The sequence below is a fragment of the Stegodyphus dumicola genome, chromosome 1 (assembly GCF_044657685.1).
Source record: "Stegodyphus dumicola isolate Sdum_Otavi_A_Nest chromosome 1, ASM4465768v1".
Classification (NCBI taxonomy): domain Eukaryota; kingdom Metazoa; phylum Arthropoda; class Arachnida; order Araneae; family Eresidae; genus Stegodyphus; species Stegodyphus dumicola.
In genome coordinates, this window is record NC_140768.1 from 134,321,064 (window position 1) to 134,333,585 (window position 12,522).

At 31.4% G+C, this 12,522-nt stretch overlaps 1 protein-coding gene across 7 annotated transcripts in view; it reads right to left on the reverse strand.

The window, feature by feature from the left end:
* Positions 1-12,522, reverse strand: part of LOC118202130 (spectrin beta chain-like) — a 291,298-nt gene that overhangs the window by 87,796 nt on the left and 190,980 nt on the right. For all 7 annotated transcript variants that reach the window (XR_015042215.1, XM_085820903.1, XM_085820914.1 and 4 more), the window contains 2 exons: positions 3,505-3,780; positions 1,425-1,592 (listed from right to left, as the gene is read on the reverse strand). Coding sequence is in view for 6 of the 7 variants with exons in the window: in XM_085820903.1 (XP_085677029.1) it covers positions 1,425-1,592; positions 3,505-3,780 (444 nt within the window). In the remaining variant the exon portion in view is untranslated. The remainder of the gene's footprint in view (positions 1-1,424; positions 1,593-3,504; positions 3,781-12,522) is intronic.

Below are 12,522 nucleotides of genomic sequence, written 5' to 3' on the forward strand. Positions count from 1 at the left end.
TAAAAGTTAATTAAGAAATGCAATTTAATAAGATTTAAATAAATGATTTAACTAATGCATATTTTAACTATTGTAAAACAACCATTCCATATTTTAGCCAAATAAATAAAGCTAAAATATTTTTATAGTTAGAATGTGTAGCTTCAATATGCTCTTATTACAACACTACTAAAGCTCTTCAAATAAAAAGCACCAGCAACATTTTTTTTCATTCCTGGAAATTTCTAAACTGAAAGAAATAAATACTAAAATAAAATTAATGACCAAAGTTAAGAATGAATATGAGGGGTAAAGGGAGAAGAGTGTATGCTTAATGAGGATATACATTAAAAGTGGGTAGAGGCCTATATTAAAATTACAAATAAGATAAACTTGAAAGGTATACAGTGAATTTGTTTGTAATTTTTAAACTACATGAAAAATACTAGAACATGTACAAATCATAAAATATTATAGAAACATTAATAATATGTTTTAGATGAGTTCTTAAGAAGTTTTATGAAGGACTTAGACAGGATTTCTTCATAATTAACATGGCCAGAAAATTAATGTAGGAAAATGTCTGATTTTTTACTTCATTACAGTTTCTGGTTTGGCACAAAAGAGCATTTTCTAGCCGTCTGTGGAAGCAAATATTCCTCGATTCAGTTGGGACAATAAGGAATGTGATCAGAATCCGCATCAGGAGCAATAAGATTTGTGATATTGCAAGAATATATCACATTTTTAAACCAGGAATAATGCTGCTATTCTCGAAGTCTAAACCTAGTTAATAAATATTCTACAAATAACCATTTAAAAATACCAGTCCTCAAATATCAGATGAATATCATTTCTGATAAATTTTAAGAAATTAAAATGTAGGTGACACTGGTAGTTTGGTCCAGGGTTCTAGTCCCAGCCAATGGCCTGGCTACATAGTTGTTTTCATGATTTTCTCCATATATAATGTGAATACAAATCAGTTTTCCTGAAAAAGTCTTCCATAGGGCATGTCTCCATTGCTGTGCAGTGTCTAACGGTGGAGCACATTATAAATAAATAAATAAATAAAGTTTATTTGATGGAAGCATGATTCTGATTAGAATTCATTTGTTTCTGAATAGAATGGAAGAGAAATACTTGGTTAAATATAATATTTTACTATGGTATGGAAAGAAAAATTAGTAGAAATTAAAGATACATTATTGCCTGTTAATAATACCACTTACCAGTATGATGGATGCAGCCTTAAATTTAATTCTCTCAAGCAGATGTAGCTACCATAAATAGAGGGATTTTGAACAATTTATATAGTAATTACCTATACAACTTATTTAGTATTTAAACAGTGTAATTATTCTGTATAATAAGATAATTAAACTTCTTTTTTCCCCATGAATTCCAAAATACAGGACTAAAGCATTATATCAAAAATTTCTTACTGGAGTTTCATCTTTTGATAAATAATGCTCCTGTTGATTAAGCAAAACTTCTGCTTGTTTTGCATCTCTCATAAATATTTGGAGATCCAGACTATTAGATAAAACCATTTGCCTATTCTCCCACATCTGAAGAAGTTCAGTCCACCCATCTTGAAGAGCTCGTAATCTCTGCAAAGCAGAAATATAACCACTAACATAATATTCAAAATATCAAGCAATAATCAGAAGTTTATTCAAAATTCATACATAATTACACAATTTATAGAAATTATTAACAGCAAGGAAACAGCAGTTGGCACTAACATTTAATAATTAATAGAATAGACAATAGTAAGTATCTGTGTTATATATGTATGCATCACATAGTTAATTTAGGTACAAATATTCAAAAAAATTCATTAATAATGGTTTATATTCAAATACAGTCAAAAGTCGTTAATTCGGAAACCCATAATCGGAATGATCTATAATCCGGACTTCAAAGTTACAAACTTTCTGCGTATGCGCGTAAGACCTTTACGGCTGAGAATATGCATGTGCGCATGCGCAAAATATGTTTACGAATGCGCGTTTAATGTGTAATGGATGGTATAAGCTAAGCTAAAATTATCTAATTCAGTTAATGTTGCAAATTGCGTTGTTCCTTAATCTTCGAATTGGATTTGGCTTATTATTTTTTGCAGACTGTTGGAGCAATTTTATAAAAGTAAGCTTGAACTTTCGATTATGTCAAATAGAATTTCTGATATATATTTACTAATATGTAAAAGATCTACAAAGCGAAAGTATGTTTCGAAGTGCATTAAACAAACAGTGGAATTGCTGCAAAAAATGGATAAAGGCATATCTTTTGTTTATCTAAACTTTAACGTTTGTTTATCTAAACTTTGTTTATCTTTAACGCCGCAGTGCGCAATGAATTGGAAGTTGATCTGTTAGCACTATCCTTATCTTCAGGGCAGATGTTTTTATTTTATTTGGCTTATAATTCCTTACTAAATGTAGTATTTCATCTCGATGTACTCCGTCTTTGATATGATTTAAATCAAATTCCTCGTCATTATAACTTGCTTCCGACAGCGAAGAAAGTAACAGAGGTTATTGAAAACGAAAAAATTTCGATTGACAAATTAGTCGGTATTTTCCACACAGCAATTATAGGACTTGAACAGTGGAACTTTGTAACTGAACAAGAAATTATGTCTGTTTATAGAATTAAAGAGAATGTGTTATCACATAAAAAAGGAAGCAACTTAAACAACTTACATTGAAAGAAATGTTTAGTAAAGTAAACAAATATTAAGCTTTTTTTTTTTTTTTTTTTTTTTTTTTTTTTTTTTTTTTTTGTAAATTTTGATACTCTTTAGAACATAATTGTTCTTTATTTCATAAATTACGGTTTCATATTTTTAATTTTATAATTTCTGCATGCTATCTTACCAGATTTAAACTGATGATCTATAATCCGGAAAAAACGATAATCCGGAATCGCCGAAGTTCCGACGAGTCCGGATTAACGACTTTTGACTGTAGCTAATCTGCATTATAAGTATATACCATTATTAACCAACTTTTGTACATTTGTTTTATAAGTCTAGAACAACAAATTTACTTCCTCACGTATTTCTTCTTTAAAAGAGTTTGATATTTTTAAGAAATTTATAAAGAAAAAGCAAATTATAAATCTTTGTAAAGAGCACTCGTGACTTTTTGAAACAAGTTTAGTCGATTGTGAAAAATAAAATTTTTAACCTAGTCATGGCAAAACAATTATAAAAAAAGCAAAACCAAAGCTCTAGAATTGAAATTAGGCAAAACAACAAATGTGTGCTGTATGGCATAAATTTTAATTAAAACTCTATCAATTCCAATGACAAACAGAAACAGTTCCCTCTTCCTCAGTAGAGGAAAAAAAAGTCTTAAAATCTTTAGTTTGCCCTCAAAATTGAAAGAGTTTCAAATAAAATTTATGACAAATACAAGGTTGTTGTTTTATCTAACTTTAATTTTTATGTTGCCGTGTTTCTCCTCTTTCTTAGCTCTAGAATTATTTTTGAACAGAATAATCTTGCATACAAACCTCTCTGAGGAACATGTACTGAGCATCAGTTTGATCTCTGGTTATTTTTTCTCCATATTCCATCATGTTGTTATAATCCTCAGTATAGTTATCAATCTCTTCTCTGATCTGCTGATGTTGAGTGATGAGGTTCTCAGCTTCTGTAAGACTGGAAGGGGTATCTTCGGAAGCAACATCAGTTTGTGTTCTTGTTAACCAAGCCTGGAAATGGTCTAGATCCCTCAGGAAACGGTGAAGATCACCAGCTTCTTCAAGTTTTGCATCCCTTTCTTTCAGCTAAAGCAACAGAAAGAACATTCTAGTTTATATAATTCACAATTACATATAAATTTCTCATAAAATATTTAGGCAAATGGAAAAAAATATTTATGAGTTACCTAGAAAATGAATATATAGAGAAATTTATTAGAAGTATATAGTTAATTTGTCACAGAGAAAACTGAAAAATTTTTAATTAGAAAATAAAATATGAAATAATTAACAGTGTTTATATAATTGCATTTGTTGTTCTGCCTTTGATAATAAAAAGGCATCAATAATTTTATGGACAAATATATCTTTAGAACTTAATGCTGTTTCATTTGTAAAAAAAGGAACAAATAAGAGAATGCCTAAAATTTAAACTATAGCAGGAAATCTATAAATAGATAAAAATAATAAAATTAATATTTTTGTTTGATAAACACTGAATACAAAATACAGTCAAAAGTCGTTAATTCGGACACCCATAATTCGGAATGATCTATAATCCGGACCTCAAAACTAAAAACTTTCTGTGCATGCGCCGTGTTGACACATGCGCATACGCGTTTACTCGTGCGCGTAAGACCTTTTACGACTGCGCATGTGAGTGTGCGCAAGTGCAGAATACGTTTTCGCGTGCGCGTTTTATGTATAATGGACGTATAAGCTAAAATTATATTAATTATCTATTTCAGTTAATGTTGATGATTGCATTGTTCCTTAATTTTCGAATTGGTTCCGGCTTATTATTTTTTGCAGACTGTAAGAGCAATTTTATAAAAGTAAGTTTAAACATTCGATTATATCAAATAGAATTTCCGATATATATTTGTTAATATGTAAAGGATCTAAAGCGAAAGTATGTTTTGAAATCCGAAATCTGTTTATCAATTTCACGTTCTTCGGCGGGGGGAACGCCGCGGCGGGCCGCGTAATGAATTGGAAGTTGATCTGTCAGCACTATCCTTATCTTCAGCGCAGATGTTTTTATTTTATTTGGCTTATAATTCCTTACCAAATGTAGTATTTCATCTCGATATGCTCCCTCTTTGATATGATTTAAAACAAGTTCCTCGTCATTATAATTCGCTTCCGATAGCGAACAAAAGTGACAGAGGTTATTGAAAACGAAAAAATTTCGATTGACAAATTAGTCGGTGTTCTCGACACAGCAATTATAGGACTTGAACAGCGGAACTTTGTAACTGAACAAGAAATTATGTCTGTTCAATAGAATTAAAGAGAAAGTATTATCACATGAAACGAAGCAAAACTTAAACAACTTACATTGAAAGAAATGTTTAATAAAGTAAACAAATAAATATTAAGCTTTTTCTTTTTGCAAATTTTGATACCCTTTAGATCATAATTGTTCTTTATTTCATAAATTACGGTTTCATATTTTTAATTTTAGAATTTCTGCATGCCATCTTACCAGATTTAAACTGATGATCTATAATCCGGAAAAATCGATAATCCGGAATCGCCGAAGTCCCGACGAGTCCGGATTAACGACTTTTGACTGTAATACAAAAATAAGCAATTACTTAAAATAAAAGAATAAAATCTTTAAAAAAAACTCGATTTAAAACCCCAAATTAACCACAATAAAAAAAAGCAAATTAAAAATTGAAATCTGATTTAATTTACCAAACATATACAACACTCGCCTAGAAGTAATGAAAATATCTGGCTGTAACAAAAGTTTTCCACCAAAAAACGTTCTTAATAAAGTTAGCGAAAAAAACTTGGAAGCAGCATCTTTAGTGCAGGTTCACCACCCAATTCCAATGATTTTCCTTAATCTTAAACTATCAACATTTTGATAGTTTTTCAAAGCCTTCGTCCCAGAAACTTGCTGAACGTAAGTCCAAAAATAGATCAACCTCAATCAACCTCATTTCAGATATGCTGTGCAGGCACCAGCAATATGTAGCTGCAGATGTGAAAAAGGTCGCACTTGTCCGAAGGAGTGATGTCGAGGCCACATGGTGAGTGTGGCAAAAGATTCCATTTGAATTCATACAGAATCCAGCTGGTGAATGCAGAGACGTGTGGTCTGTATTACATTCATGGAATATTACCTTTTTGTATAGGAACTCAGTTCGACATTTTTCCTTGATGGCAGCATCAACACAGAATAGCATTTCAGCGTACACCTTACTGTCAAGAGTTTTACCTTTTTCTGAGTACTCTTTGGATAATACCAGATACAAAATATGATCTTTTTGTTAGTCAATTGCGCTTTGCGACGCTGCCAGCGGGCTCACTAGGTGCAGACCAACCCCCTTTTTGGCCTATATTTTTTAAGTAAATCCATTTTTCATCACAAGTGATGATCCGGTTTAGAAATTTGTGCTTGCGTTGATATTCGAGCAGATTAGTGCAGGCCTGAACATGTCTGTCCTTATCTGCTTGAGTAAGGTATGTCAAGTTTACGAGATGCATATCATGACTAATAGATAGGCACTAACATCTAACTACTTAGCAAGCTCTTGAGTGGTTACATACTTGATCTTCTTCCATAAATTCTCACAGGCGTACCTCACCAACATCAGTAGGTCGGCCAGAGCACCTCTGCTTCTTGAATATCATAGTCCTTGTTTTAGAACTTTCAGTACAAAACCTTCACAGTGTCATATGATACAACATTAGTGTTCAAAGTTGTACACATGGTTTGGTGACATTCTTTAGCTGACTTTTTGCAACAGAACTGGAAGTAAGTGAAAGTGTTAATCTGGTAGTGTGATAGTTCCATTTCAGACACCTTGTATTTAATGGTATTGATATTTTTTACAAATTTCACAATACAGTATTCTAAAGCAAGTCTCTTTTTTCAAATGCCAAAAATTGTTTGCCAAAATATGATTAAACACTCCAACATGAACTGTTTGCGCAGATGATGTTGTTTGTGGTGTGGGAAACTACTGTTAAAACCTGATACATTAATTATAGTGCAAGTGGTATATTAGTTGGTTCAATAATATATTAGTGCCAAGTAGTATATTAGATGGCAAGAGAAATGGCTCAATATCTTGTGCAAAATTTACATATCGTATAACATGTAATGCTAAGAAGTAATAAAATAAATCATTTTGTTATAGTTTATTATAGTCATTTTGTTACAGTCTCAAAATATACAAAAAGGGGGAAAAAACATTTTCGAGTTGACATAAAAAAAAGATACTTAAAGCATGTTACAAGTTAAGCATATGATAAAATAAAAAATGCTCTTCCAGTAATACATTCAAATTTTTTAAATTTTTTGTTAAATGTTATTTTTTAAATTTTTCCCCCCTTTTCGCATGTTTTGAGACTGTAACAAAATGACTATAATAAACTATGATGATATAAAAATAAAATAAACTATGATATGATATAAAAATGATTTATTTTATTACTTCTTAGCATTACATGTTATATGATATGTAAATTTTGCATAAGATATTGAGCCATTTCTCTTGCCATCTAATATACTACAGTCAAAAGTCGTTAATCCGGACTCGTCGGGACTTCGGCGATTCCGGATTATCGATTTTTCCGCATTATAGATCATCAGTTTAAATCTGGTAAGATGGCATGCAGAAATTATAAAATTAAAAATATGAAACCGTAATTTATGAAATAAAAAACAATTATGATCTAAAGGGTATCAAAACTTACAAAAAGAAAAAGCTTAATATTTATTTGTTTACTTTATTAAACATTTCTTTCAATGTAAGTTGTTTAAGTTGCTTCGTTTTTTATGTGATAATACATTCTCTTTAATTCTTTAAACAGACATAATTTCTTGTTCAGTTACAAAGTTCCACTGTTCAAGTCCTATAATTGCTGTGTGGAGAATACTGACTAATTTGTCAATAGAAATTTTTTCGTTTTCAATAACCTCTGTCACTTTCTTCGCTATCGGAAGCGAATTATAATGACGAGGAATTCGATTTAAATCATATCAAAGATGGAGTACATCGAGATGAAATACTACATTTAGTAAGGAATTATAAGCCAAATAAAATAACAACATCTGCCCTGAAGATAAGGATAGTGCTGAGAGATCAACTTCCAATTCATTGCGCGGCGTTAAAGATAAAGTTTAGATAAACAAACGTTAAAGTTTAGATAAACAAAGGATATGCCTTTATCCATTTTTCGTAGCAATTCCACTTTTTGTTTAATGAACTTCGAAACATACTTTCGCTTTGTAGATCATTTACATATTAATAAATATATATCAGAAATTCTATTTGACATAATCGAAAGTTCAAGCTTACTTTTATAATATTGCTCTAACAGTCTGCAAAAAATAATAAGCCGTATCCAATTCGAAGATTAAGGAACAACGCAATCTTCAACATTAACTGCAATAGATAATTAAATAATTTTAGCCTAGCTTATACCGTCCATTATACATTAAACGCGCACTCGTAAACGTATTTTGTGCAAGTGCACAAGCATATTCTCAGCGGTAAAGGCGTTACGCGCATGCGTACAAGGGACGCATGCGCAGGAAGTTTGAAGCTTTGAGGTCCGGATTATGGGTGTCCGAATTAACGACTTTTGACTGTACTTGCCACGAATATATTATTGGGCCAGCTAATATACTATTTGAAAATTCTAAGAGAAAAGACTGACAGAAAAAGATAAATTTCTAAAATTTTTCCTGTTTTTGGTAACTGCACAAAGAGAAAAACTACATTTAACCTGAGAGTTCTCCAAACAGCACTGTACAGTTTCTTTAAACAAGGAATTATAATTAATGAAGAACAAATAAAAAATGAAAATATTTCAAGGAATTTGAAAAACAAAAATTGCAAGACGATGAAACTGCTTTTCTAGAATGGTTTCAAGCCATAAAACTAAAAACTGTTTCTGCTTCTAGAGCTTTTTGCACTATACCGTGCAAAGTCCGAGATCCGGAGTCGTCGGTACTTTGGCGATTCCGGATTTGTGATTTTTCTGGATATTAGATCATCAGTTTAAATCTAGTATGATGGCATACAGAAATTACAAAATTAAAAATGTGAAATCTTGATTTATGAAATAATGAGCAGTTATGATCTAAAGAGTACCAAAATTTACCAAAAAAAAATATTAGCGTTTATTTGTTTAATTTATTAAACATTTCTTTCAATCTAATAAGTTGTTTCGCTTTTTGTGCTAATACTTTCTCTTTAATTCTATAAATAGACATAATTTCTTGTTCAGTTACAAAGTTCCACTGTTCAAGTCCTGTAATAGCTGTGTCGAAAATTCCAACTAACTTGTCAACCGAAATTTTTTCATTTTTCAATAACCTCTCTGTCACTTTCTTCACTATCAGTAGCAGTATTTTCTGGATCTAGAATTATACAACAGGTTTCGCCGTCTGTTAATTGAGTGATGATTGGGGATTGTCATCGCAATGAAAAACTTTGGCTCTAGTGTAGAATTGGGTGCCCCTTCGATTAGCGACAATTTTTTGTAAAATTTTGGCGATGAAATCTCATTTCTGGATACCATGATAGTTTAACTTTGCTTTAGCCTCCTGATTTTTTTTTAAATAAAAATAGATTGATGTGAACATGGTCAAATTTAAAGCAGTGCGAAATGCCTAGTTTGTGCAATTCTGGGATGTTTTTTAAGTGAAAACAGATCGATGTGTACATGGACACAGAGTTTATGCTATTCTTTGACTTTTTATTTTGGTTTTGTGTAGCGGCCATCTTGAAATTGTGTCTTCCTTCCGCCGATCTTTGCGTCAAAAAAGAATCGCCAAAAAACAAGGGGAACCCAATTGTAAACTTTTACCAAAACTTCTGTTATATCATCTTCATTTATTACCACTGTCAGGAGTTCAATCTTACACATTTCTTTACAAAATCCATTAACTGGAAAATTTCACCTTCGGTTTGCGATATCCGGGAAAGGGATTTTAAAAATACTACTTAATATTTGCATTTCAGAGCGCACACTCTTCAGGCATCTATAGACTGAATGAGGGACATATAATTTGAAAGAAAGAATAATACGAATACTTTATCTTTTACTAAAACTTTATGTGAAATATGAGCTGAACAGTTGTCTACAATCAGGACAATTTTTGCGTTATCAGGTAAACAAACCGAATTCAAATGTTGCCGAGCCTCGGGTATAAAATGATTTTCAAACCTATCATTCATTAACAAATAATAGCAATTCTAAGATTCCTCCTATTACTCTCAAGGAAGACAAACTGAGTTGGAATGAAATTAGGATAATTTTCCACCAGAATAAAATTAACTTTTAGGCAGAAAAAATACCCACGGGTATTAAAGTCGTGACTCAATCCCCAAACGATTGCAGAACAATAGTTCAAATTCTCAAAGATAAACAAGTAGAACATCACTTTTATATCCTCCCTGAGGATAGATATTTAAAAGTTGTCCTTCGGGGACTTACTGAAATTATCCCGATCGAGGATATTAAATCAGAATTAGAGCAGCTTAACTACCAGATTAAAGAAATAAAACAGATGACCAGACGACGCAGAGGTGAAGTCACTAAACTTCCATTGTTTTTAATCTCCCTCCCAAAAAATGAAAAGTCAAAGGAAATTTACAATGAACGTTACTTATTTGATATGAAAATCAAATTAAGGAGTATCTCAGCAGACAAGGACCCCTACAATGTTTCCGTTGTCAGGAGTTCAATCATACCCAAGCAGGGTGCAATTATGCCCCAAAATGCGTCAGATGTGGAAAAGAGCCCTGACTGAAATAACAACGATAAGACATTATTCTGTCTGAACTGTGGGGGTTCTCACACTTCCAGTTTTAGGGGGGTGAGAAATTTCCCAAAAGAAAGCTAGACAAAACTATTGAGAATAAGTCATATTCACAGGCTCTTTCCACAGGCTGATCTGATATTCTGATATTCTGAGCGAAGCCAAACAGGTCTTCACCCCGGAACTCGTTTCCGTTATCCAAAATGCTGTTTTTCAGATATCTCAGCAGGTCAAACAAATTAAAGAGACAAATCAAGAATTGAAATCTTCATCCACTACTGATAATGGGACAATTTAGACCAACCAGCGCTCCCATTACTATTATGACATGGAATGCAAAAGGCATTCATTGTTATATATGTAACTGTAACTGTATCTATTATCTTTAATCATACCTGTAATATAGAATAGTAGATGAGTAATGTAGAATAAACGATGTTTGTGTACATCTTGTAATCATCACTGAGCACGTACCTAAACATATAAAATACAACACATGGCGCAGCCCGTGGATGATTAAAAAAGAAAATCTTTTTTGAAGAACCATGCAGCGTGGGTAAAGATATTCTAAACAAAAACATGATGGGAAGTTGTTTACAGTGAAATCGAAACTTATATCGCTGGTAAGTGAGTTGTTTATTTTTATTGGAAGTGGCTAAAAATACGTATATATAAACTATTAAGTCCTAAATTAAATATGGATTAATTAAAGCCACCAAGTAATCTAAGTTTCGAAGGAAATTTAAGCGAAAATTGGAAGAAATGGAAACAAAAATTCCAAATTTATATGTTAGCGTCTGGTGGTATTACTAAATCACCTGAAATTAAAGTAGCTATTTTATTGCATATTATTGTAGAAGAAGCACTTGCAAAATTTAATACTTTTAATTTAAGTGAAGAAGATAAGAAGGATGTTGACGAAGTAATTGAAGCTTTCGAAAATTTTTGCATACCGAAAGCAAACGAAAGTGTTGATAGACATATATTTTTCTGTCGAACACAACATGTAGGTGAATCGTTTGATGATTTCTTAACCAATTTAAAGAAATTAAGTAGCAACTGTGGATTTGCAGAATTAAAAGATAGTTTAATAAGAGATAGAATAGTAAGTGGAATTTTAAATAAAAATCTCAAAGATAGATTATTAAGGGAAGATCAGTTAACATTGGAGAAATGTATTAAAATGTGTAAGGCTTCTGAATTAGCAGAACTTCAGCTGAAAACTTTAACTGAAGAAAATAAAATAGAAGCTATCAAACGTAATAAATTTCCACCTTCAGAGGAAAAAAGTAAGCCTTGTAAGAAAGACTATCATGTAAAACAAAAGCAACAAAGTACTAAATCTTCTTCAAACTATCAAGGAAATAAGTACAATAATCCAAAACCATGTAGAAAATGTGGAACTTTGCATAAGTTATACAACTGTCCCGCTTATAATAAGATTTGCTTGTACTGTAAAAAGAAAAATCGCTTTTCTAAAATGTGCACTTATAAAAATGTTAATGTTGTACAGAATAATTTAGAGCATGAGTTGCATAATAATGGTAGTGAATATATTTTAGGGTCAGTAGAAGATACAAATCCATTTTCTAAAAATAAAACCGAATGGTTTGAAAAACTAAAAGTAAACATAACTAAATATTTATTTAAGTTGGATACTGGAGCTCAGTCTAATGTGCTACCATTGCCTAAATTTAAACAATTAAATTTAAGAGATAAATGTTTGACTGAATCAAAAGTCACTTTAAATAATTACAATGGTACTACAATTGATGTAGTTGGAAAATGTAAATTATTATGTGAAACATCGAAAGGCGACAAGGATGAAATAGAATTTCAAGTCGTAGCATGTAATAAAACTGTTCCAGCTATTTTAGGTTTACCTACATTGCAAAAATTAAACCTAATACAAAAGATTTGTACAGTAAATCCTGATTCCAACGAAAGTTACCAGAATCTTTAAAAGGATATCAAGATTTGTTTAAAGGAACTGGAAATTTAACTGGATATACATATCATATTAAATTAAAACCAGG